Below are 23,016 nucleotides of genomic sequence, written 5' to 3'. Positions count from 1 at the left end.
AGAAACCTTTACCATTGGAGCTATGCTCAAATTTGTTCTGACTGGCATGCTCATGTTCTTTGGGCAAATCTGGTTTCTAATTAAATACCTTGACCTGATTTCTGTTCCTTGAATTACTATTATATTGACCTTGTTGCTAGGGTTTCCAAGGACACGGTCCGATCCTTGGATGAAAACACTTTCACAAGCACAACAGACAAAGGGTAGTGTTCATACTTAAACAAACACGGGATGATTCTCTGCTTAACTCCAAGCTTCCTCTTAGTAGACCAATATACATATCACCTAATTTTAGATGAGTTTGCCCTCAGTCTCTTATTTAATATACACACTCACATTCTGTCATATTTTTAATAGCGATTTGCTTTTCAGGGTATTTTTTAGAAAGCAGCAAGCATGAAAAAATTAAAAATCTAAGTCTCTGTAAACAGCAGTTTCATCATTTAAAAGGTCACTGACTGTATTTGAAATCTTGAAAAACAAGCTTAAAAAAGTCAGGGCTAGGGGGTGTAGGTCACTGATAGAATATGCATGACACCCAGGGTTTAGTCAACAACTCCAGCAAGAAAAAAAATCGCAGCTCATTTCAGAATTGTCTTTTATATGATAATACAAACCCTTCTCTCTTTCCTTAAACGAGAACCCAGGGTTTCTTTGTAGTAACAAATCAATAACGTCACATAGGACAATAATTTAGTTGTTGTTGACAAGAATGATAAAATTCTGGAAGAATGTGAAAGAGCAGAGTGAAATATCTCCCAAACTGAGTTTTCTGTGGATGGGAGGGAGGAAGAGAGAGAGAGAGAGAGAGAGAGAGAGAGAGAGAGAGAGAGAGAGAGAGAGAGAGAGCAGAATAAGAACTGACCCGTCGAATAAATTTAGTAAGTGGTTACAATTCAAGAGTAACTCCCTAGTAATACTCCATACAAAAAAAAAAAAACCCAAACCAAAACAAGGGGAAAACAAAACAAAATTAAAACAAAACAAATACGGTTGGGCCTCTGTGATCCCTGACCAATCCACTTCTTAGTAAACAAGGAAGGCATGGGCACAGCCCCTAGTATCTAGGGACTAAGAAACCACTAGCTTTCTGTCTAGGCTATTACTTGGGGACAAATCCGTTAGGGCAGGGGGACAAGGAGGCCCGCTTAGGATGAACAGCGGATCCAAGGTTGCCCTGTTTGGAACAGGTTGATTGCTGTCCCATGGGGATCACAAGGGTTTTGCCGTTGCCTCTTTCTAAGGGTCAAGACCGGCTGCTTTCTAAGGGTCAGGACCGGCTGTAGGGCGTTTGAAGGTTCGGAGGTGGCCGGTAGGAGGCCCGGACAAGTGGCTGGGAACCGGGCTGCCCGGCCTGAGGGTCGCGGCCCTGCCTGGGCGCGGTCCTTCCTCCGGGACCACAGGCTCTGCGGCTCCCTCGCGCCGACCCCGGAGTTCTCGGTACAGCCCGCCCCGCGCGGCCCCTTCCCACCCGCCGGGAACGGCCCGTCACCTGCCGGCGCTGCTGGGCGACCGCGCCCCTGGCCCCGCAACCTCCGCAGCCCCGGCTCCCGCTGCGGCTCCCGCCCCGCCCGCCGCTGCCTGGAGACGGGACCAACACCGCGCTGCTCGCTCCGAGCCTCGGGGCCCAGCGCTCCTGCTGCCCCGCGGCGCGGGCGAGGGGAACCCCTGGCTCGGGATGCTCAGGTCCAGCCACCCCGACCCTGCCTAGGAGTAAAAGCAGGGAGGAGAGACCTGGGTCAGTGATGCTGCTGGGGCAGGCAAGACCATGAGGGAGAAAGGAACCCAGTTAGTGATGGGTTAGTGACTGGGGTGTGGCGAGGGAGGGGGGGCAAGGAGAGAAGAGAGGCGGGAGTAAGAAGAGAACAAGTGGCCAATAAGCATTTGACCTTCATCGGAAAGGAACTTCATTCACTAATATTCAGAAGAGAGAAAATTAAAGCCACGCAGGTCAGCACACTCACCACAGGAGCATCTTAGGGTGAAAAGTTGGCTACCTGTTGGTGATGCCACCTGAGAGTAACTACAGTCGGAGGGCGTGGCTGGAGGATAAGGAGAGTGAGAGCCTGTCTCAAAAAGCCAAAACACCCAAAGGAACAGCGAACAGATAAACACACACCAGCTCCAAGGGCCAAGGGATTTATTCGGATGAAGTGTGTGAACTGGGGAGGTAGCACTTTGGGAAATGGCGGTTTGGCATTATCTGGGCTATGCAGGCACACCTAGTTCCCAGCAACCTCGGTTTTAGGCATCCACCAGAAGGAAGCATGTGTTTTTATGCCTCTGTAACTACTTAAATCTGAAACGTCCCACTCGGTCTCATGGGTATGAACACCTGGTTCCCACTGCTGCTGTTTTTTTGTGGTCGGAGTCTGGTTGGTCGAGGTGGGTCACTGGGGCTGGCCTTTGAGGGTTATAGCCTATTGTTGAGTTCTCTGCTTTTCAGCTACCCCAGGATGTGCGGATTCTGTGCCATGCTGGCCCCTTAGATTCAGTCATGCCTTCCCCACCTTTGTGGGCTGAAACCAAATGCCAAAATCACATCTTCTCTTGCTGTCCGTCATTTTGTCAGTTATGACGAAAGAACCTCATACAGCCTCCGAGCTGGTGAATATAGGAACATAAAATTAAAGACCACCTAAAGCAAACTCTGCTGAGTTTGTAGGTGCACACAGCAAAAGCAACAACAACAACATCATCATCATAATAATAATGGCCCAGGTAGGAATTTATGTGACTTAAGGACTCTGATCAGCTCAGACTGCTTTTGAGATTTTATTTCCTGATTTTAGTAGTTGGCACTGATGTTCATTTTAAATACTTCTTTATGCTAGGTGGTGGCACATGCCTTTAATCCCAGCACTCTGGAGGCAGAGGCAGGCCGATCTCTGTGAGTTCGAGGTTAGGCTAGTCTACAAAAGCTAGTTCAAAGACAGTCACCAAAGTTACACAAAGAAATCCTGTTTCAGGGGGGAAAAAAAAGGAAGCAGCTTGCTGAGAAAGGAGAAATATGGTGTGTGTGTGTGTGTGTGTGTGTGTGTGTGTGTGTGTGCGCGCGCGCGCACGCGTGTGACTGCAGGTACCTGAGGAGGAAAAGGCAACACATCCCCTTGGAATGGGAGTTACAGGTGGTTGTGAGTTCTTGGATGTAGGTGCCTGGAACTGAACTTCAGTCCTCTGTGAGAGCAACGTGTGTTCCTAACTGCTGAGACATCTCTCCAGCTCTGAGCTTTTCTGTCTTAATAAAAAAAAAAAAGACCTATTGCTTCATGGAGCCAAAAACACCCTGGAAAAATTATTTTCTCTTTTTAAATATCAATACAGTTGTTTTTCTGAATTTAGGATTTCTAGAAATTAAGTAGAATGGCTTTAAAAAGCAAAAACAAAACCACAGACTGTATGATACATTTGGGGAGACTGCAAGACATTTCTGCTTGTGTCTGAAAACAAGGAGCAGAGGAGACAAGATGGGGGAAATTAACATATTTCAGCGCTGATGACAGACCTGTTCGTGGGTGCATTATAGGAAGGAAGAGGGCTGCTTCTCCCTCAGAAGGTTCAGGATGGTAAAAAAAAAAAATACAACCGCGTTTCATCTAGATCAAACCCCCTTTATGAATATAGCAAATTACCATGACTTCAGCCAGAGGAAGTGGTGGGAGATTATGTTGTTGGGCTAAATTAGTGGGCTCATTAACGGTCAGCAGTTCAAACCACCTTCTTCATCTACAGGGAGCCTCGTGACTTCAGGGTGCTCCGACTGTGGGGTGGTTGTCATTTTCTCTGATATTTTCACCTAATGACAGATAGTATGGTGATGCTGGGAGCCAGAAGACATACACCGTAATGGGGAGTATGAGGAGCATTCTTTTGACTGACTTCCTAGAAGGCAGCCCTGAGCAGCCTCTGTCCATTCCTTTCTGCCTCCGTCTTGCCCCTAGTGAGAAGGCAAGAGCATGAAACCGCTTCTTGTGTAGAGAAACAGGCAGCCCCTTGCTTGGGTGCTGTAGGAGCCCAGAGGCTAAGGTCCTGATCCCAGCCGTTTTACTCACGAGTTGCATCTTTGGCAGCTGCATCTTTGGTAGCTGCTTGACTGTGTCTGGATCACTGTACTTCCATCAGTAAACAACGCTGGATCCATGTTTTTCAGAATAATGACTGTACCCGAAACAGTCTGCTTTAGGGTTTCAAGCTGCTCCGTTTGGGAGCTGAAGATAACTGTAGATCCAGCTTGTCTGCCCCGAATAACTGCCAGCTCTCTAGGTCTCAGTAGTTGTGACCCAATCACTGGACACCAGTAAGGACACTGGATTTCCTTCTCTTCCCTGCCATGTCCTTGGCACAGTAGCCTGCCCCATGAAGGAGCAATGGTGGCTCCAGACATCGTTCGTAGTTACGTGTTCAGAGAAGGATGTTTTGATTCCTAAGGCCTCCAAAAAAAGTCTTTTTTTGTGCCAGGCATGCAACAGGAGGTTTGGACATTTGAGGATATCTTGAGTCACAAAGCAAGATCCAGTATCAAAATATGTAAATAAACAAACAAAAATTTTTTTCTAGGAACTCAATAAGAACTCACTCATGTCTCAATGGCCAGTGTTGTTCATACATTATTGCATTTCATGTAGTATTTATTCTACATTCATGGACGCAACAAATCTTTGGGATTCAAACAGGTTGCCCTGCACTGGGCATGTACAACTCTTATTATTATTCCCCAAACAATAGACTGTAATTGCTATCTGTCATTTACACTGTACTGAGTATCATTCATAATCTGGAAGTGATCTATATTTTCAAAGGGTGTATTTATTATATAAATGAATACCACACTTTTATATAAGGGGACCTGAAAATACTCAGATTTTGGTGTTTAGAGAGATGGTGGCAGGGAGGTCCTGAAACTGTCCCCCATAGACAACAGGGGTCGCTCTTTGTGAGTAAGGTACATCTGAACAAAACTGGGTTAAATCAAGCTACACAGAACCCTTATGACAACTTTTAGATCCTGTATGTTGAAGCTATAGTGTTTTATAGTTCTCAATCTTATATGAGCCCACAGACTTCCTTTTAAAAAAATAATTACATTTATTTGTTTGTTCTTTTTTAGTGTGTATGCGTATGGATGAGTGTGCCATGGCACACGTGTGGAGGTCAGAAGACAACTTTCAAGGAACCTTTCTCTCCTTTCTCCATGTGGGTCCCAGATATTAAAATCAAATCTTCAGGATTTTGAAGCAAGAGCCTTACCTGCTCAACTATCTTACCTCCCCAGGGACCTTTTCTTTCCCCCACAAAGCTTCTATTACTATTTCTAGGACATTAGTTTACCTCAACATACATTTTAATGCCTGACATAAACTCCTTCATAATTTTGAACATTCTATCTGTAAAATTAGACCAGGAATTACTAGGATTTGAGGAATCTATACATGTAACTATGTTATCAGTAAGTTTCTCTGCAACATCTGGGTAATACACTTAAATTGGATTATATAAAGGATTTGATAACTAAATTCAAAGCTTTGGGGGAAATGAAGGTTGCACAGGATCCTCCAGTGCCCACTTGGTGTGATGGGAAAAAATCAGGTAGATTCCAGAACCAGAGAAACCAAACAACTGGCCAGAGAGGCAACTTCTAGCAGTCGGTCCACCAACCCGGGACATCTGGTGCTCTCTGCTCACCTGTTCTTACTTCACACTCTCTTTAGAGAAGCGGAAAGAGGTACCTCTGATGTAGCCCAAATCGTCAGTCTCCTAGGGCAAATGAAAGATCCTGAACAGAGCTCCCAACCTCTCATTCCACTTTAAATGTCCCTGGAAGTCATCTTACTACAGCGATAACTGAGGGGCACAGTCTTGAAGCCAGGTCAGCTTGGACTGGCATCTCATTTCTACCCTGAGTTGCTTATGTAATCTTGGCATGAATGCTTTAAAGTCATAGCCGGGAGGCTGTGATCACCTCACCATGGCATTGACAGTTCATCTCTGCTTTGGAAATGTATGGTTTGTGCTCCGCCATGGTTCCCCTACCAGGTTGCAGTGGAGTCTTTACAAAATACTGGTTCCAAAACCCTACCCCAAGTCTGACAGTGGTCACTGGGAATGAATTGGGGATCCCCATCTTAGGAAATCCTCTCAGGGGCTTCTGACAGTTGGCTAATTGTTTTCCCCCACTCCACTGTTGGCACATTGACTTGGTTCCTGATAATGGACCTGGAGAAATGGGGCAGTCACAGGGGTTCCATTGCGGGGGGATTCGCTGCAAACCTAGACTCAAAGTTGACCAAATAGGTTTAATTGACCACGACAAGAGCTGCCTCTGAGGTAAGAGTGTTTCCTTCTGGGTTGTTTTCAAACTGCTGGTGACTTGATGCATGGCTGACGCAGAGATGTTACAACACAATGAAGGCTATGCCAGATCGAGATGTCTTAGAACAGGATTCCTGACTCACTCTCACTCACTCAGCCTCCTTCCCCCATGCTCTTCCCAAACAGTTCCCTCCTGAAGACAAAGCAGGAGTCCACGGGAGTGTGAGTAGGAACATGTGGAAGTCTAGAGAGGGTGTGGGAGGCCCAGAGGCAGTGCTCCATGGAGAACCACCCTTGCCCACAATGTCAAATTCAAGGGTGAGAAAGATGCCACAGTGTGTATGTTCTCGTGTGTACGCCACACACTTCCACACAGAGGGGCCACACAGTGTGAGGTGTCAGAAGCGAAGGCTAATGAGCAGAGACTCTGCACAGAGGAAGGGATGATGGAAACACAGATATTAGAATTGGAGCTTTTGCAGGAGGACATCCTAAGGACAACGGGCAGTGGCAGAACTGGGAGATGACCTCCACACAGGAAATTGATCAAACTGGAAAATATGTTAGGGATACAAAAAATTCATCGCTCAGAGGAGGGAATTATGAATACAGAAAGGAAGACTTTAGAATAAACTCATGGTTTCAATAGACAGATTAAATATACACCAACAAGTGTGTGTGTGCTTGTGTGCATGCACACACATACAGTTTATATAAATAGTCCAAAGTTCTGTATATTGAGAGGACCTAACAGGGATGATGCCTCAAAAGCAATGATGACAACTATCACAAATCCTGGCTTATAAATGCCAGCATCCATTGTTAGAATGCAGACTCTCTTTGAAAACTCTCTCTACCTCCCCCAGGTCAGGCCATGCCCCTCTGGGACAGAGTTAGAAGGTTGTTCTATGCTGTGGTCTTGCAGACTGTCCCCTCAAAGCTGCAAGGTAAATGTATGGTGCTATCCAGTACGTAGCTCCTTGTCATGTAGGCAGTGCCACACCAAATCATGAATATATATAATAACTTGCCACCAGCTACTCCAAAGCACAAAAGTTAGATATCTTGCGGTTTGTTCAAGAGGCTTCTACAAAGGCACACTCCCTCCCTCCTTCAGCCTCCTCCATCATGTTGGCCACTGTGGCGATCTTCTCTTTAAGCTACCCTTTTGAATGTTCCCCCACCCCAAGGCCCAATTCTGGCCCCAATGTTTGCTAGGCTCTGTCTCCTAAGAAGCTCATTTCTGAGGAGCAGCTGGTCTCAGTGTCCTTTCTTGCCGTTGCCTGTGTTTCTGTAACTTAATAACATCCACTAAACAGGACTAGGAATCCTTAGAGAACTGTTGATTTCAGGGCTGGCGCAGGGAAATTTAAAGGTCAAGTATGAGAAAGTAAACTGTGCTCTTGAAGATGGATGCACCATCCATGGATGGTCCTCTGTGCTGCATATACACTTTTCTGTAATCTTGTAAATGTTAAATATATATATATATAAAATAATCACAGGAGGGATAGAAACAGGAGGATCTGATCCCTGCAATAAAACATTCACAGTTAGGTATGTATAAATCTGCTTGTGCTCATGGGTATGTGCAAGTGTGTCCAAGTGTGTGCATGGGTGTGTGCATGTGATAGTTTCAAAATGTTTTTCTCAGATCCAAATAATGAGACATGCCTCACAGAGCACCAGAGTTTGCTATGTCCTCTGAACTGTTTTTTTAATAGAAGAAAGAATTATCAATCATTTAAAACACAGAATCAAGAAGCACAACAACCTCTAGAAAGACACACTCTGTCTTTATGAAAGAAAAAGCCACTCATGAGTTTAACAATCTGTTAATTAAACTCATGGTTTTCTTCTGAACATGCTTTTGTCATGGTGTATTCAGGTTAAAAAGTTGTCTGCCAGGTTACCTCACATGGTTAGCAAGGAAGCCTAAGGAACTGGCAGCTGAATTCAGTCCTTGGGTTGCGAACTGTAGATCTCTAGGCCTTCATGTCCATCATATGCTGTGACATCCTGTTTCCCCCTAGCGCCCATGGGGCAGCTTCTGACAGCCTGTCTTGAAAGCGGGCTTCTGGTATCTCAAGTCTTCTTGGGTTCTTCTCATCCTTAAGTTCTTCTTGACCAGAAGGAAAGATTTTAAACCAATTTAAATAGTTCTATTACAGCCCCTTGTCTAAAAACTGCTGTCCACTGCTTCCTTCGAGGTCAGACGTTCGCTGGTCACACTGACCCTGATCCAAAAGACTTAGTAAAGATCTCCGGCTCTGAGTAGTGTTAGTAATAATAGGTTCTGTCTATGTTTTTCTTTCAATGTTCATGGCTTGGTTCTCATGTTGCTGCCCTGGCTCAGTGGCCACTGTCCTGAATTGTACTCAATGGACATTTTTTCCCCATGACACAGTACTTATGTTCCTTTCCAGCCTTCTGCAGCTGCCTTGCAATCCCATCTTCTATTGCATGGCACACTTACACAATACTCTCTGGGACACGACTATGCTTGCCTTCTGGTTTCCAGTGCTGCGCCTTCTCCTTCCTCTTTGTTTTGGCTCCCGAGTACAACCGCGTGATGTAGTTCATACAATGCTTAGACTGGGAAACTGAAAGAAAAACACATTACAGATGAGTTTTGAACAGCATTGCACCCACTTACTTGAAGCTTTTTGGAGGCCATGTTTTAGTTATTAAACCTAACCTGCAATAATTTGGCATATGTAAATGTTCAAATATCAAGTTTTATTTAAAAAGAAACAACATAAGCTACATAAACAATATGCTAATCAACCTGAAACAAAATACATAGACATTTTTGCCACTTATCAACTGCAGAAAATGATACGTAGTCGTCAGCAAAACCACATAGTAGAATATAACAAGGCTTGTGTGGAAAAATTAGCTTGGGGCAGAACTCTCAAAGCCTAGAGTTGGAGCTGGCCCCAGACCAATCTTTTGAAAACATAAAACAATATAGCTGCAACATTGAGTTTGAGGCATGGAGGCAGGAGAATGGTGCTTTGTATCTTCAAAGTCCACTCGATTGGATTGACAAGTTTCTAGAAGATCAAGCTTGGTTTTGGGAGCATCTGTTGTTTTCTGGGAGGGTGGAGTAAGGGGAAAGCACCAAAAGACAGGCCAGGGCAAGAGGACTAGAGAGCAAATGGGTTCTCTCTGGCCACTTCCGGTCTGCCACGCTGTGAACCGCCCCACTCCACCGCACTCTCCCCACCATAGTGGGCTGAGACCTTTGAACATTAGCTAAAATAAATCCTTCTTCCCTTAGTCTGTCAGGTGTTTGCCACAGCAGTGAAAAACCAAGCCAAACCTGACTAACACAGAAAGAAAACCCTTCTGCTTATGAAGATGGCGAGCTCCCGATGTCCCCATCTGCACAGAGTCCTGAGTGCAGGGATCCATTCCATTTCCTTAAAACTGAACCATGAGGACATTTGCCTGTCTGGCATCTGGGGTGGGGGCTTTCCTTTCTCTGCTAAAGCTCATGATTCCCCTCTGGCTGTTTCACCTTCCCTTCCCCACCCCCTCTCTCTATATAGAGAAGCCTATTCTCTCTATATCACACCTTGGAAGGCCAAAATAAAATGAAAAGGCTTAGATGTCTTAAGAGACTAAATCCTATAGAATCCCTCCATCAAACAAATAGAATCAAACAGCAAAGCTTAGCACATTTCTTGAAATGCTTGGCAGGTAGAATAAATTAATTTTCCCAGAGGAGATATGGCAGGTAGAAGATATAAAATTTTTGTCATGCTATTGACCTGCCTGGCTTCTGCCTACCACACACACACACACACACACACACACACACACACACACACACGTTATATATTATATATTCCTGATTAATAAATATTATATATTATTTAACTTTTATTAATCAGGAATACACTTGTATGCATGTGCAAGCCCACACTCCCACCCACCCACATCTATACATTCTCCTTCCCCTTTAGGGTCTTTACCACCATTATTTTGCTTAAAGTATTGCGATAAAGTTATCCAAAACACCCCAAATATTTCTCTTTGGATTAACTAAGACTTGAATTCAGTTATTCAATGAAAATTTACTAGACACTCCATTTGTGCCAGGCTCCATGACAAACCTGAAGGATGCAGAATGAATTCGGTTGTTTTCTGACTAACAGAATAAAGCATAGGGTGGTAGGGAAAGCGCGTCATTGCCTGAGGTTCTGTGTGCGGTGCTGCACAGCTCAGACCACACAGTGAGCCTGAGTGTGACGGCAGAGTCAGAACCAGGCTCCCTAGAGTGGGGGATCTTCTACTGCATGAACTAACCACCACTTAATTTTTAAAGATAAATTTCATTAAATACCATAAATCAGATGAAAATTTATCAGATCAAATAAAACTTTGATTCTATTCCCCCCCACACACACTTTCCCTATGGTGACTCATGAATGAACCTCATTGTTCAAGGGTCAGGCCACACACGGGACTTACCCTGGCTGCTATTCTCTTGGGAAGAAGATGTCTCTTCATTGTTGGATCTTGACCTGTAACTTTCTAGAGTTTGCTCTGAAATTTCACTTTCTGTAAGAAAAGAAAATCCCATTACTAATTTCTGACACTGCAGACATCGTCAGAAATGGACGCTTGAAGAAGATGACAGCCTGGCCACTGTCAGCCTGTCATGACCTCCTGTGCCTCATGTATTCATTAGCGCAATCTTACAGCACTTACAGGGCTCCCAGGGGCACCGGAAGAGGAGAAGTCAATTGACAGCAGAACAGAGGCAAGCACTGCCCTTCAGAAAGGAACAACTGCAGTACATCAAGAGAATGATGGTGGCCAATCGTTAATAGACCTTGAAATAAAGTCATTTCATTTGCCTACTGCTTAAATGAAGCATCAGACCCTGCCTCTCATAAGATATATATATATATATATAATGGTCAAATTATCTTTTACTTGATTTAGTTAGCAGACAAAACGTTGGGTTTTCATTCTGACCTTTTCATGCATTTTGTGGCTATTTGAATAAGAATGACCTGCATAGGCTCATATACGTGACCATCCAGGAGCGGAACTATTTGGGAAGGATTAGGACATGTGACCCTGTTGGAGGAGGTGTGTCACTAGGAGTAGGCTTTGAAATGTCAAAACCCCACACCAGATCCTGTGTCTCTATCTCTACCAGCCAATCAAGATGTAGAATTCTCAGCTACTTCTCCAGCTTGCTGCCACACTCCCTGCTATGATGATAATGGACTTGCCCTTTGGAACTGTAAGCCAGTCCCCAGTTAAATGCTTTCTTCTGTAAGTTGCATTGGTCATGGGATCTTTTCACAGCAATAGAAAAGTAATCAAGACACATATGCATCATTGACGTTTTCTCTTGTTTTCCTCCCACATCACTCTATTGTTACCCTCCCCAGACCTCTTCTCCCCTCTCACTGTTCCTCCCCAGTCTTCCTTCTGCTTTCATGTCGTGCATATTTACTGCATGTGAGGGAAAGCATGTGCTATTCATCTTCCCCTCGTCTCCCTCTCTTAGTCACCCCTTTGGGCCCACCCCTGATGAGTTATGACTTCATCTTTCTAGATAAGCTCATACTAAGCTATCAGGAGTGATGCTTTTAAGTCTGAGATAGTTAAAGATGCAGGATCTTGAGTTGGTATAAAGAATTTTCTGTTACCAGAGCCCCTGGGCCGTATGTGACTAGGTCAGCTTTGTCCAGCAGCACTATAACCATCATTTAAAGTACTCCAGCCACCACAGTCCAAAAGGGGAGATGTTAATTTCACAATGTATTTTAGTTAACTGGCATACTCCAAATACCATATCATGTTTGAGTTTGAGTGTATGTATTAATTTTTAAAAAAATGGATAGTTTATCTTTATAGCACATCTTGATAGAGACTCAAGACATGTCAGGGACTAGACGGTCATCTTGTGGTTGCTGCCACAGATAGCATAGGGCTAGACAATTAGTCGAAATTGAGGAGAGAATTTCTTTTAGGCTAGTTTTTAAGTTTTTGATTTGTATATAATGTATTGCGATCATATTACCTCCATTACCTTTTCTTATGCTTTTTGCCCTCCTACTGACCCTCATTTTTCCCAAGTCATCCCCACATCACCATGTCTTTCTGTGCATTTGCTGCTCCTGTGCAGTTGGTCACAGCTATTATTGTTCATGATGCCAACAGCCCTGTCACACCCAGAAGACAGCCTTTCATGGCACCCCTCCCCATTCTCCAGCTTTAACAGTCTTCACACCCTCATGAAGAGGGGCTCTAATCCTACACGTGTTTATAGAATAAATTTATGGACTTACTCTGAATAACTTCTAAGGTCCTGTCAAGCTCTGTTACGTGTTAGGTATATGCATTTTAATAGGCATCTTCTATACTACATATTTTTATTTTGATTTATTTATTACTATGGTATCATTATGATTGCTATTGTGTTGGTTTAATGGCATTGGAATGCTTGGGGGAAATGGCTGGTGTCTTATGGATGAGTGAAAATGAGTGCTTTCTTGCAAAATATGAACGTCATCACATGTTTATCCATAACTAGAACATAAGGAGACCAGGGATCACCCGTCCTGTAGACTCACACAGCCCTAGCACTGGGAGCGGTCCCTGGCATGTAATGGGCACTCAGTGAAGGCTCACTGAGTGAACGGATAAATTGGCTCAGCATTTTGCCAACAAGAGCATCTACAGCTTGGCACCAACTCCCATAGCTACTTTAGCTTCTCTGTCTGACACTTTTTGAACACATTCCCCAAAGATTCATAACCCACGTTTGGTAGAAAACAAATGATTGCTTATGTGAGCAATGCCCCTTCCTGGGCAGCTTGCACAGCAGCTAAGGGAAAAGATTTGATTGACAGACTCCCCCTAGCTAGCCATTGGGCTCAATGGACCTCACTGGGTTCTCTGCCTACTCACCCTTCTTCCATATCACATGTGCTTTACGGAGCTTCATGATGAAGAGTTGAACAATGATGAAGAGGATGAAGATGAGGAAGGACACCAGCGTGAGCAGCAGGATGCCACTCTTCCTCCTCTCCAGGCCTGTGTACCGAGCACTGGCTTCTGTGAGGAGAATGACAGGGTGTCAGGCAGTTTAGGTTCTGATCACTGTAGACGTGGTGGTTAGTCTCCCTTGACTACCCCACCATGACAGACTATACTCTGGGACTGTGAGCTGAATAAATGGGTTCTCCCTCAAGCAGCTTTTGTGGGAATGTTTTATCACAGCAATGGGGAATGTAGCCAGGACAAAGAATATATACAGCACTTCCCCAGCTCAGCTCGGGAGATGGGTCATATTTACCCCAGAAGCCATGCACCGCATTCTTTTCAGTTCTCTGAAACAAGCAAATGGGCAATGGAGACAGATCAATCCCATGGATCACTTGGGAAGTTGTGTGTCATTTTCTAAATGACATAGATATTTAGTTCTTTTTTGATTTTCAGAGAAAGCACACATGAATATTGACTTAAATTACAGTCTGGTAATTTTAAGTAGCTATGAGGATGCTTGTTCAACACAATGTAGTTCAGTAGCACAGGAGAATTAAGGGGTTTGGAAAAAACTATCCAAGTAAAACAAAAGGCCATGTCCCTTGACTAGGCTAAATGTGGCCCTTGTAAAGGCGTTAGAAGATACATTTGACCAGCTCTTAAAAATCCTTCTAAACTAGTCTGTAATTTTGCCAAATGTCCTTCATCTCAGCCAACAAGTCCAGATTAAGGAATGGTGGCTGTGTGGAGAACACATACTTGAACCTGCCTAGGACATAATCCTTATGCCTTAGGGGATCATTTTTCCTTTATAAAAAGAAATACATTGAAAAGGAAAACAAAAGTAAGATGCACTAACTCTCAGAAGCATGTGTGTGTGTTTATAGAATAGTGTGTTTAAGAATTCAGAGACAAGTGGGGATCCCCAAGGCTGCATGCACTGGAGAAGCTTCCCATAGACATCAGTCTTGAGGGAGAAGTAAGACCCTTAACGTGAAGCCCCTGCTGCTGTGGAGTATTAAGGACCAACAGGACAGGGATGCTGAACAGGATGAAGCCTTCAGAGCATCCTGTGTCTTGCAGGGGCTTTCTAAAAGCAGGGCTGCAGGGGTAAGCAGCAGAGTGCACCTTGTGCAGCTGGAGAACTTGCTTTATATGTTATAGACTATGGGAAGCCAGAAAGGTTCTCAGTACACAAGTGGGAAGGGCACAAGGGTATGTTTCCATGATGTTAAGCCTGGACCAGAAGAGGAAGGGCTGAAGTCACAAGATGATAAGGGCTTTTGTTAAGGGCGTAACTATGATCACAGACAAAACACCTGGAAGAGAACTCATGAGCCATCAGTGGCTACATGTGTGTGCATGTGTACTTGCATCTAGCTCTGTCTGTATCTGCACAGAGAAATGAAGGGTTGGGGTATGCAATGCTTTGAACAAGCTGTTTTGGGAAAAAGATGCCACTTGGATTTTTAACATTGTTGAGTTTAGGAGAGAAGACATTTGACTAAAGACATGGGAAAATGGAATGAAAGGGCTGGTGAGAGGGCTCAGCAGATAAGGACACTTGCTGCCAAGCCCAATGACCTGAGTCTGATCCTGGAATCTACAGTGGAAGGGAAGAATCAACCATGCATGTTGTCTTCTGACCTTCACATGTGTGGCATTGCCCCCCCAACAAATAATTAACAGACTAAGTAAACAAATAAGTGAACAAACAAGTAACTGTGTAATAAACTATAAAGAAAAAGGACCATGGGATGGAATTGAGACTGATGCTCAGAGGGACATTCTGTAAGAAGTATGGGAGTCTTCCATGTATAGGCAGCAGGAAACAGCTCAGGAGCGAGTGAACTTTCTATGGACTAGGGAAAGCTGGGCAGGGACTATAACTCAGTGGTCAATGCTTGCCTAGCATGTGTGAAATCTTGGGTTTAACCCCTGAATACTGAAATTTAAACAGAGACAAGGTGAAGCAGTGAAATCAAGAAGACCCACATTTAGGAATTCAGAAAAGGGCCTGGAGAAATGCTCTTCTTAAGAACTGGCTGCTCCTCTGGAGGACCTGGGTTTGACTCCCTGTGCCCACATGATGACTCACAACTATTGGTAAATTCAGTTTCAGGGGCTCCAGCGCCCTCCTCTGGCCTCTGCGGGCACCAGGAACACATGTGGTATACATACAAACATGCAGGCCAACACTCGTACCCATTAAGAAAGAAATCCTTTTAAAACAAAAGAGCCCAGAAGAAGTAGAGTTAGTTAGCTGATGTGGAGACGCAGTGGTGAGCAAAAATAACAGGACTAGGCAGTAGGATAAGGAAGTCAAGGGACAACTAAGGATGGGGCAGGAGAGCGGTTGACTCGTTATAAGGGTAGAAAGGTCATGGAAAACAAGGGCTGAAGAAGACAACTAGACATATAGCTAGGAGGTCAGAATAGCAAACATCTGTTCTAAGCCCAGTGGGTAACACTCACCAGTGGTCAAATCAGGGTCTTGAGTGGCATGCTTTTTCTCTTTCTCGTCAGTCTCTTGTATACTGGAATTTTCCATCATTGAGACTAAGGTGAAAGTAAGACATGACATACACATAGATCACATATATGTGACTTCTCCTATAATCCTCATGCTGACATTTATTTGCCATGTGATGGTGTGGGTGTGTGGGCCTTTAAGAGGAGTTTAGGCTCAGAAGGTTCCATCTACACAAAAGGAATAATACTATGATAGAGAACACATTTCTTTTTAAAATATATCTAGTTTCTATGAATGGGTATTTTGTTTGTATGCATGTCTGTGCCCTACAGTGAGTGACAAGTATCCAAGGAGGCCAAGAGAGGGCGTCAGATACCCTGGAGTAGTTCTGAGAGGTCCTGAGTAACCATGTGCATTATGGGAACGAACCTGCTTCTTCTAGACGAGTATCCAGTTTTTTAACCATGGAGCCATTTCTCCAGTTCAGACAAAGTTCACTTTAAGGAAGCGGCTTTGTCCCTCTTGCTCTCTCTTGGAAATACCAGACAGGTCCTTGCTGGCTGTGGCTCCTTAATAAACGGACCTCAATTCTGGGTCTCTTTCTCCATCATTTCCCAACTCCCCCCCCCCCCATAGCCCTGACTGGCCTGGAATTCAGTATGTAGATCAGACTGCCCTTGAATTCACAGAGATCTTCCTGCTTCTGCCTGACTGGATTTAAAGGTGTGTGCCTGACCTCTATCTTATCTCTCACTGAACTTTCTGGACTAGCTGGTCAGCAAGCCCCGAGGAAATGCCCATCTCTGCTTCCCCCAATGCTGAGATTAATGTAGGCTGCAGGGCTGTATACGGCTAAGGATCTGAACTCAGGTCCTCATACCTGTGCAGAACATGCTTTACCCACTGGGCCAATGCGCTAGCCTCCGTGATAGGTTGTTCCCCACTACAGTTACCCTACCATGCTGCAGAATACGACAACACTCCCCATCTCCAACCACCCGTTGGCACTCAGCCAACCTCCCCCTCTGCCCATCCCTCCCCTCTGAGTTTCCATCACTAATAATCTCAGTTCTATTTGCTTTTACTTTTGGACCAACATTTTTAGCTTTCACATATGAGAAAGAACATACAGCCTTTCTCTTTCTGTGTCTGTCTTATTTTGCTTCGAAACACCAGTTTCTCACAAAAATCGTCACAAATGGCCACAGCCTCCTTTGTCTTATTCGTAAAGGCACCCCTTTATTAACACTTCATGTGCACCAGGCAATGCACATAGTGTGTGGTGTCTCCCCTCAGCTCCGAGAGAGCAGGTTTTGAGCAGTTAGCAAAGGGCCCAGTCCTGAAGCAGTGGAGTAGCAGAGGCAACCAGGGAATTCCCAGTTTGTTTTCTATCTGGGGAACCTAAACCAAAACCATTATTCCAGGCTTCCTTCCCAAGAGGGAACTATTAGGAAGGAGTCCACAGGATGATTCAAGAGAACCACTGAACGATGGGGGGAGGGGGACTCTGGGCTTTCTGGAGAAACTTGGGTAGGAATGCAGAGGACAAAGCTTCTAGGGCAGCGCTAGAGTCTCGGCGCCAGTCTCAAGTCCAGGCGCCCCTGTTCTAGAAACAGGTTAAGCTGTGAGGCTTTGGAAGATGAACTGGAACAACAAGAGGGCTTTTCTGGAGTTTGGTTGCCTATGCTTCTAATTCCCCCTTCCTTGGCTGCAGCGCCACTATCTGGCCCCGAGGGGAATAAAGCCTCTGGCTCTTAAAAATAGATGTTATTAACAGTAATAAAATTGCAGAAATTGAAAGCCGAAAAGAATTTCAGAGACCATGTCTCTTAAACCCTAGGTTGTATACGAAAATGCAGAGCAGAAAATTGAGTTGTTCAGGAGTGCTGCCAGGCAATTTAAAAACATCCGGATTCTAAACACGTTTACAAATATTGAATTATTAAAGGAAGGATGTGGTTGCCTCACTCCATAACGTTTTCAATTCCCACCACTCTTCAAAAAAAAAAAAACTCTGTGCGGTACATATTGTATTTTTCAGTGTTTAAAACCCCAAACATTTACTTTTCAATATTATTCAGGACATAGCGTTTTAAAAAATATGATCTGATACTGAACACTAGGAACACGTTAATGACCCAAAGACAGTACCTTCCCAGATGGAATTACTATAGAGAACATGCAGGAACGCATACTCTCCTGAGGGAGGCTAACCATCCTGCGCAAGACACCAGGAGACTCACTCACTAGTTACTCATTCATTCATTCACTCATTCATTCATTCACATGTCCATTTACTGGGCCTTTTCTGAGTAATACCCACTATTGGCAGATACAACGCTGTATATAAAGCTAATGAATTATATGATAATGTCTCCCAAGTTAACTAGTTTATTCATCATCTAAAATATAAGACTTTCTAAATTCTTCTTATAGCTCCATCCTGTCAAAAGTGACCTGTGTTCTCACAGCCAAGTAATCACAGATGTGCGTACATAGGTGAGGAGGTCATTGCTATTGACTACACTCCTTTCCCCACCTCCTGCTTCTTCTCTCTCTGTGGGTGGGAAATCTTTGTGTTTGTGATGCTGTACATAGAAAACCAAGAGCAAGTCTCCTACATGACTTCAGCTCTGTCTTTAGCAAAACGGGAATTCACATGTCACGGTCACGTGTGTGTATGTGTACCTGTGTGTGAATACGTAAATGTCTTGAGCCAAATATCTTTGAGCTCAAAAGGCCCCGTGACACAAGCTCATAACATAAGAATTCTTGACTTGACTTCACCCCAGGCCACCACAAAACTGCAACCAGTTGGAGGGGGTCTATGTGGTCTTACCAAAAATAAAAAGAGAGGGCTAGGGAGATGGTCTAGTGGGCAAAGCGTGGACCATGCAAACTCACAGAAATCTCATGCACAGAGCCCCTGCCTATAGCTCCAGCACTGGGAGGTAGAGACAGGAGGATTCTGACAGGTTTGCGGACCAGCCATCTAAGAGAGATGCTGAGCTATGGGTTCAATGAGAACCTTTGTTTCAAAAACCAATCAATCAACCACTCAGAAACAGGCAGGAGTGATAAATTCTTACATCAACCTTTGGTTTCCACACATGCATGTATGAGTGAGCACACCGCATGTGTGCACACATACACGCCACACACATATACAAATCTTCAAAATATTCTTTCAATGTAGACAAAACATGTGCATCTCCAACCAGGCATTTAAGGCTTCAGTGATTTTGAGACTTACCCATACTTGTGGGCTCCTGGGGGGCTGGAGAGGAGAGAGAGCTCTGCTCAGGGGCATCGGAAGCTGTTTCCTGATCTGCAACTAAAAGGGGGGGGAAACAAAATTCTGCAACCACTGAGATCAGCCTTAGCCACATCTCGCTCAAGATCATAGTGCGAGGTCAGCCTTAGCCACACTTCGCTCAAGCAACCACTGAGATCAGCTTTAGCCACCTCTCGCTCAAGATCATAGTGCGCAGAGCCTGGCTGCTCCCCACTTCTGGGGGCTGTGCCGAAACACAGAGCCTCAACTCTGTGACTTGAATCTGTACCCCGCTGCTTGCCCATCTGCTAGGTGCCCTGGCTGAGAGTACAGCATACCGGGACCCCTGTGTGCAAGGACATTTGGCAGTCGCCGGCAAAGGGCATTTGCTGTGTCCTTCTGCACACACCTATCCATCGGTTGCTCTGTTTGTCCACCTGCATGTAGCTATTTTCCTATTTCCATGGGGAATATACTTCCATCTCAATGATCCAGTTCTCTGGTTGCAGAGCGAGCTGAATTTCAGTGCTGTTATTAGCATATTCCTCAGTGACGTGAGCAAGACGTTTAATTTATCCAGCACTGAAGATTTTTCCTTTTGTGTGAAATACAGTTGCTGGCTCTTACCTCGTGTGTGTGTGTGTGTGTGTGTGTGTGTGTGTGTGTGTGTGTGTGCAGTAATAACTCCATTCACATAAGGTATGTAGTACAATGCCTGCTACTAAGCAAGACACTCACTAAATGTTGCTGTGTAACATGAAGAACTGTTTGTGGATCAGTCCAGAGAGACAGCTTGGCTCATTCTCATCAGTCAATGAGAAGGCTGGCATCCAGGAAGACTGTAATGTGTAAGCATGTAACTGTGCCTATCAACGACATTATGTGACAGATGGGCATTGTCTCCTGAAGTTTATGGATGCCTCTCAGTATTCATGTAATCAAAGAATTTTCTGTGGTTTAAAATCGCTATTTTAGTAACTAAGCATACGTAATTTTTAAACAGGTCTTAAAAAAACCCGAATTGCAGGTGAAATCTTTGAGGAAAGCAGGAAGAGTTACAGCAAAACCATTAGAGAAACAATATTTCAGAAGTTCCGTTTACCCATGGTGATACAGTTTTTCTTGTTTGCTTTTTGAGACAGTATTGCTATATAATTGCTTTTGTTGGCCTGGAACTTGCCATGTAGACCAGGCTGGCCTCAAATATCTGGTGATTCTCTTGCTGAATTATTGTATTTTTATTTCAAGCAAGATGACTTGGTAGAAATAACAAAATGCAGAAACTGCTGAGAAACACATTATTTTCTCTTAAACTGGGCATCAAGAATATTTAAAAATAAAAAAGCAGTCATTTTCTTACATAAGTTTGTAATGTGTTTTTCATAAAACTATGCAATGTTTATCAACATATTGCAGACTTATTATTTTAAAGTAACCACGTATTTTAAATTTCTCGGTTTTAACTACTAATAGATAAATATTAACAGAGCCTATAAAAGTTCTTTGTGGGTCTCAGTTATTCTTAGGAGTGAGAAAGGTGGGCTGGGGCGATGACTCTGCAGGGGAGGGGAGTAAAGTGCCGGCTGCATAAGCGTGGGGCCCTGAGTTAGCATCCCTGGCACCTAGGTACAAGCCAGGACAGCATGAACCTGTGCTCCCTGCACTCCAGGGAAGAGACTAGGGCCAGCCAGTCTCGAACCAGTGACCCCTAGGTTCCGTCATGTCTCAGAAAGTAAGATTAGATAGTGACTGATTAGATAGCCTCTGGTCACGTATACTCACCTCTGCCTGCACCGGCATACTGCTCGCATGCTCACTCACACACACACACACACACGTGCACGCGGGCATGCACATACATGCACGCATGCATACACACATGCATGCACATACATGCACGCATGCATACACGCACACACACACACACGCATGCACATACATGCACACACACACCCCTGAGTGTGGAGGGCGATGGCATTAAAGATGTTTGAGAGCTGTGGCTCCATGCGTAAAGCCCCACCCCACATTAGTGATGGGAACTAAATGCTTCTCATTCGCAATCCCAACCCAAGGAAGCCAATCAGTCCCCAGAGAATTTAGCTCGTCTTCTTGCCCTGCTCTCCAGAAACACTGCACATTCTTAGATAGGACACATTCCTAGACAACTCTTACGTTCCCTGCATCCCACCCAGAGGACAGCGTAGATGAAAGGGCTCAGAATGCTCACTTGTAAGTGTGCTTTAAAGCATTCCCTGATAGTAAGCTTTTTTTTAAAAAAACAAAACTGATTGTGTGAACAAAATATTTGTGCTGTCTCTGTGGCTCATCAAAGGAAAAAGATAATAAGCAAATAGAAGCCACCGATTGCTGATACTAATGACCCACTCTGAATATCTGCTGGCGATCTGGAATGGTTCTAGATAGCCGACAGGTAGCCGTGATGGCTATTATTGGTTGTCAACTTGGTACCCTTGCGAAGAGGGGCATCATTTGAAGAATTCCTTCCATCGGATTGGCCCGCAGGCATGTCTATGGGGCATTGTTTTGATTGATGGTCGATGTGGGAATGAGCAGTGCTACCTCTTGGCGGGTGGTGCTGGGTTCTATAAGAAAACAGACTGATCAAGCCATGAGAACAAATCAGTAAGTGGCTCTCCTCCATGACCTCTGCTTCAGTCCCTGCCTCCTGGTACCCGCCTTGAGTTACCTCCGTGATAGAGTGTGAGCTGAGCTGTAAGATGAACTCAGCCCTTTCTTCCATTAAGTTGTTTTTGGTCAAGGTTTTAGCACAGCAACATGGAGGCAAACTAGGACAATAAAGAAATATTAAGCTAAATTAAAGATCTAAGAAAAACGTCTTTCTTACCCAAATCTTCAAACAGGAAGGGGGCCACCAGCCGCCTTCCTTCCAGGCCCTTGTGCCGGATAACGCAGTGCACTGTGGAGTTTCTGCCGTACGTGTGGACCACGAGCGTGCTGGTGGTGTTGCAGGTTTTCCCGTCAGTTTCAAATTCATGATGGAGCCCGCCTACACAACAATTCAAAGAGACGGGAAAGGTTGTGAGTAGTAGGGTAATGTAAGTGCTCAAGGTATGTCTGAGGTCGAGGAGGTTAAGATTTTCATGAAGGGATTTCAGCCTATGGTTTCTTGGGACACAGCCACTTGATAAACTGACTAGCGTGTGTACACACACTATGACGTTTCCAATTTTATGACCCTGTAAAAGGTCATGCTCCGTGTTACATCACTTAATTTAGGGAATTTTGTCAGTTTTTAAGACATCTTATAAACAACTCACTTTATATTTCTACTCTTATTGTTTAAAGATTCGTGATTTGAGATTAGCCTTTCAACATTAGACAAAGGATTGATAGTTATGAGGCCAAGTTCTCTGAAGCTGATGTATTGAACGGTGTCTTTGGGCACCTGTCACCACCAGAGGGCACCATAACATTTAAAAATCTCTTGGAAATTGAAGCAAGAAAGAAAACAAAGAAACCTTTCTCCTACTTACCATAGACCTCCAGACCACTCCCCAGCAGCCAGGTGACTTGTGGAGGGGGCTTGCTCCTCTCTGTGGAGCATTTCAGTACAACATGTTTGTCTCCATTCTGACGTCTGACCACCAAAGCTTCCACAGTCGGCCTGAAAGGCGTCACTAGAAGAAAATGGAGTTTTCTGTGCTGAGCTAGTGGCAGGTGCGTCCATGGGTACAGAAGCGTCTGTGGGCACAGGTGCGTCCGCGGGCACAGGTGTGTGTGGGCACAGGTGTGTCTGCGGGCACAGGTGCGTCTGCGGGCACAGGTGCATGTGTGGGCACAGGTGCGTCTGCAGACACAGGTGCATCTGCGGGCACAGGTGCGTCTGTGGGCACAGAAGCGTCTGCGGGCACAGGTGCGTCCATGGGCACAGAAGCGTCTGTGGGCACAGGTGCATGTGTGG

General features: G+C 44.6%; 2 protein-coding genes across 4 annotated transcripts in view; both read right to left on the bottom strand.

The window, feature by feature from the left end:
- The window catches only part of Jhy (junctional cadherin complex regulator), a 64,856-nt gene extending 63,300 nt beyond the window's left edge, over positions 1 to 1,556 (bottom strand). The window contains exon 1 of the mRNA XM_075967819.1: positions 1,493 to 1,556. The gene's annotated coding sequence lies outside the window, so the exon portion shown is untranslated. The remainder of the gene's footprint in view (positions 1 to 1,492) is intronic.
- A 6,300-nt stretch (positions 1,557 to 7,856) lies between these two features.
- Crtam (cytotoxic and regulatory T cell molecule) overlaps positions 7,857 to 23,016 on the bottom strand; it is a 29,098-nt gene continuing 13,938 nt past the window's right edge. For 2 of the 3 annotated variants that reach the window (XM_075966280.1, XM_075966282.1), the window contains exons 4-10: positions 22,589 to 22,732; positions 21,940 to 22,101; positions 19,053 to 19,133; positions 15,802 to 15,885; positions 13,249 to 13,395; positions 10,789 to 10,878; positions 7,859 to 8,912 (exon numbers count right to left, since the gene is read on the bottom strand). In XM_075966280.1, coding sequence (XP_075822395.1) covers positions 8,782 to 8,912; positions 10,789 to 10,878; positions 13,249 to 13,395; positions 15,802 to 15,885; positions 19,053 to 19,133; positions 21,940 to 22,101; positions 22,589 to 22,732 — 839 coding nt within the window. In that variant the 3' untranslated portion in view covers positions 7,859 to 8,781. Of the gene's footprint in view, positions 8,913 to 10,788; positions 10,879 to 13,248; positions 13,396 to 15,801; positions 15,886 to 19,052; positions 19,134 to 21,939; positions 22,102 to 22,588; positions 22,733 to 23,016 lie in introns of all 3 variants that reach the window. The other variant, XM_075966281.1, reaches the window with a different exon arrangement.

The sequence above is a fragment of the Microtus pennsylvanicus genome, chromosome 3, assembly GCF_037038515.1.
Source record: "Microtus pennsylvanicus isolate mMicPen1 chromosome 3, mMicPen1.hap1, whole genome shotgun sequence".
Classification (NCBI taxonomy): Eukaryota; Metazoa; Chordata; class Mammalia; order Rodentia; family Cricetidae; genus Microtus; species Microtus pennsylvanicus.
Note: the sequence above shows the minus strand (reverse complement) of the source record. Positions and strands in the feature narration are given on the sequence as shown.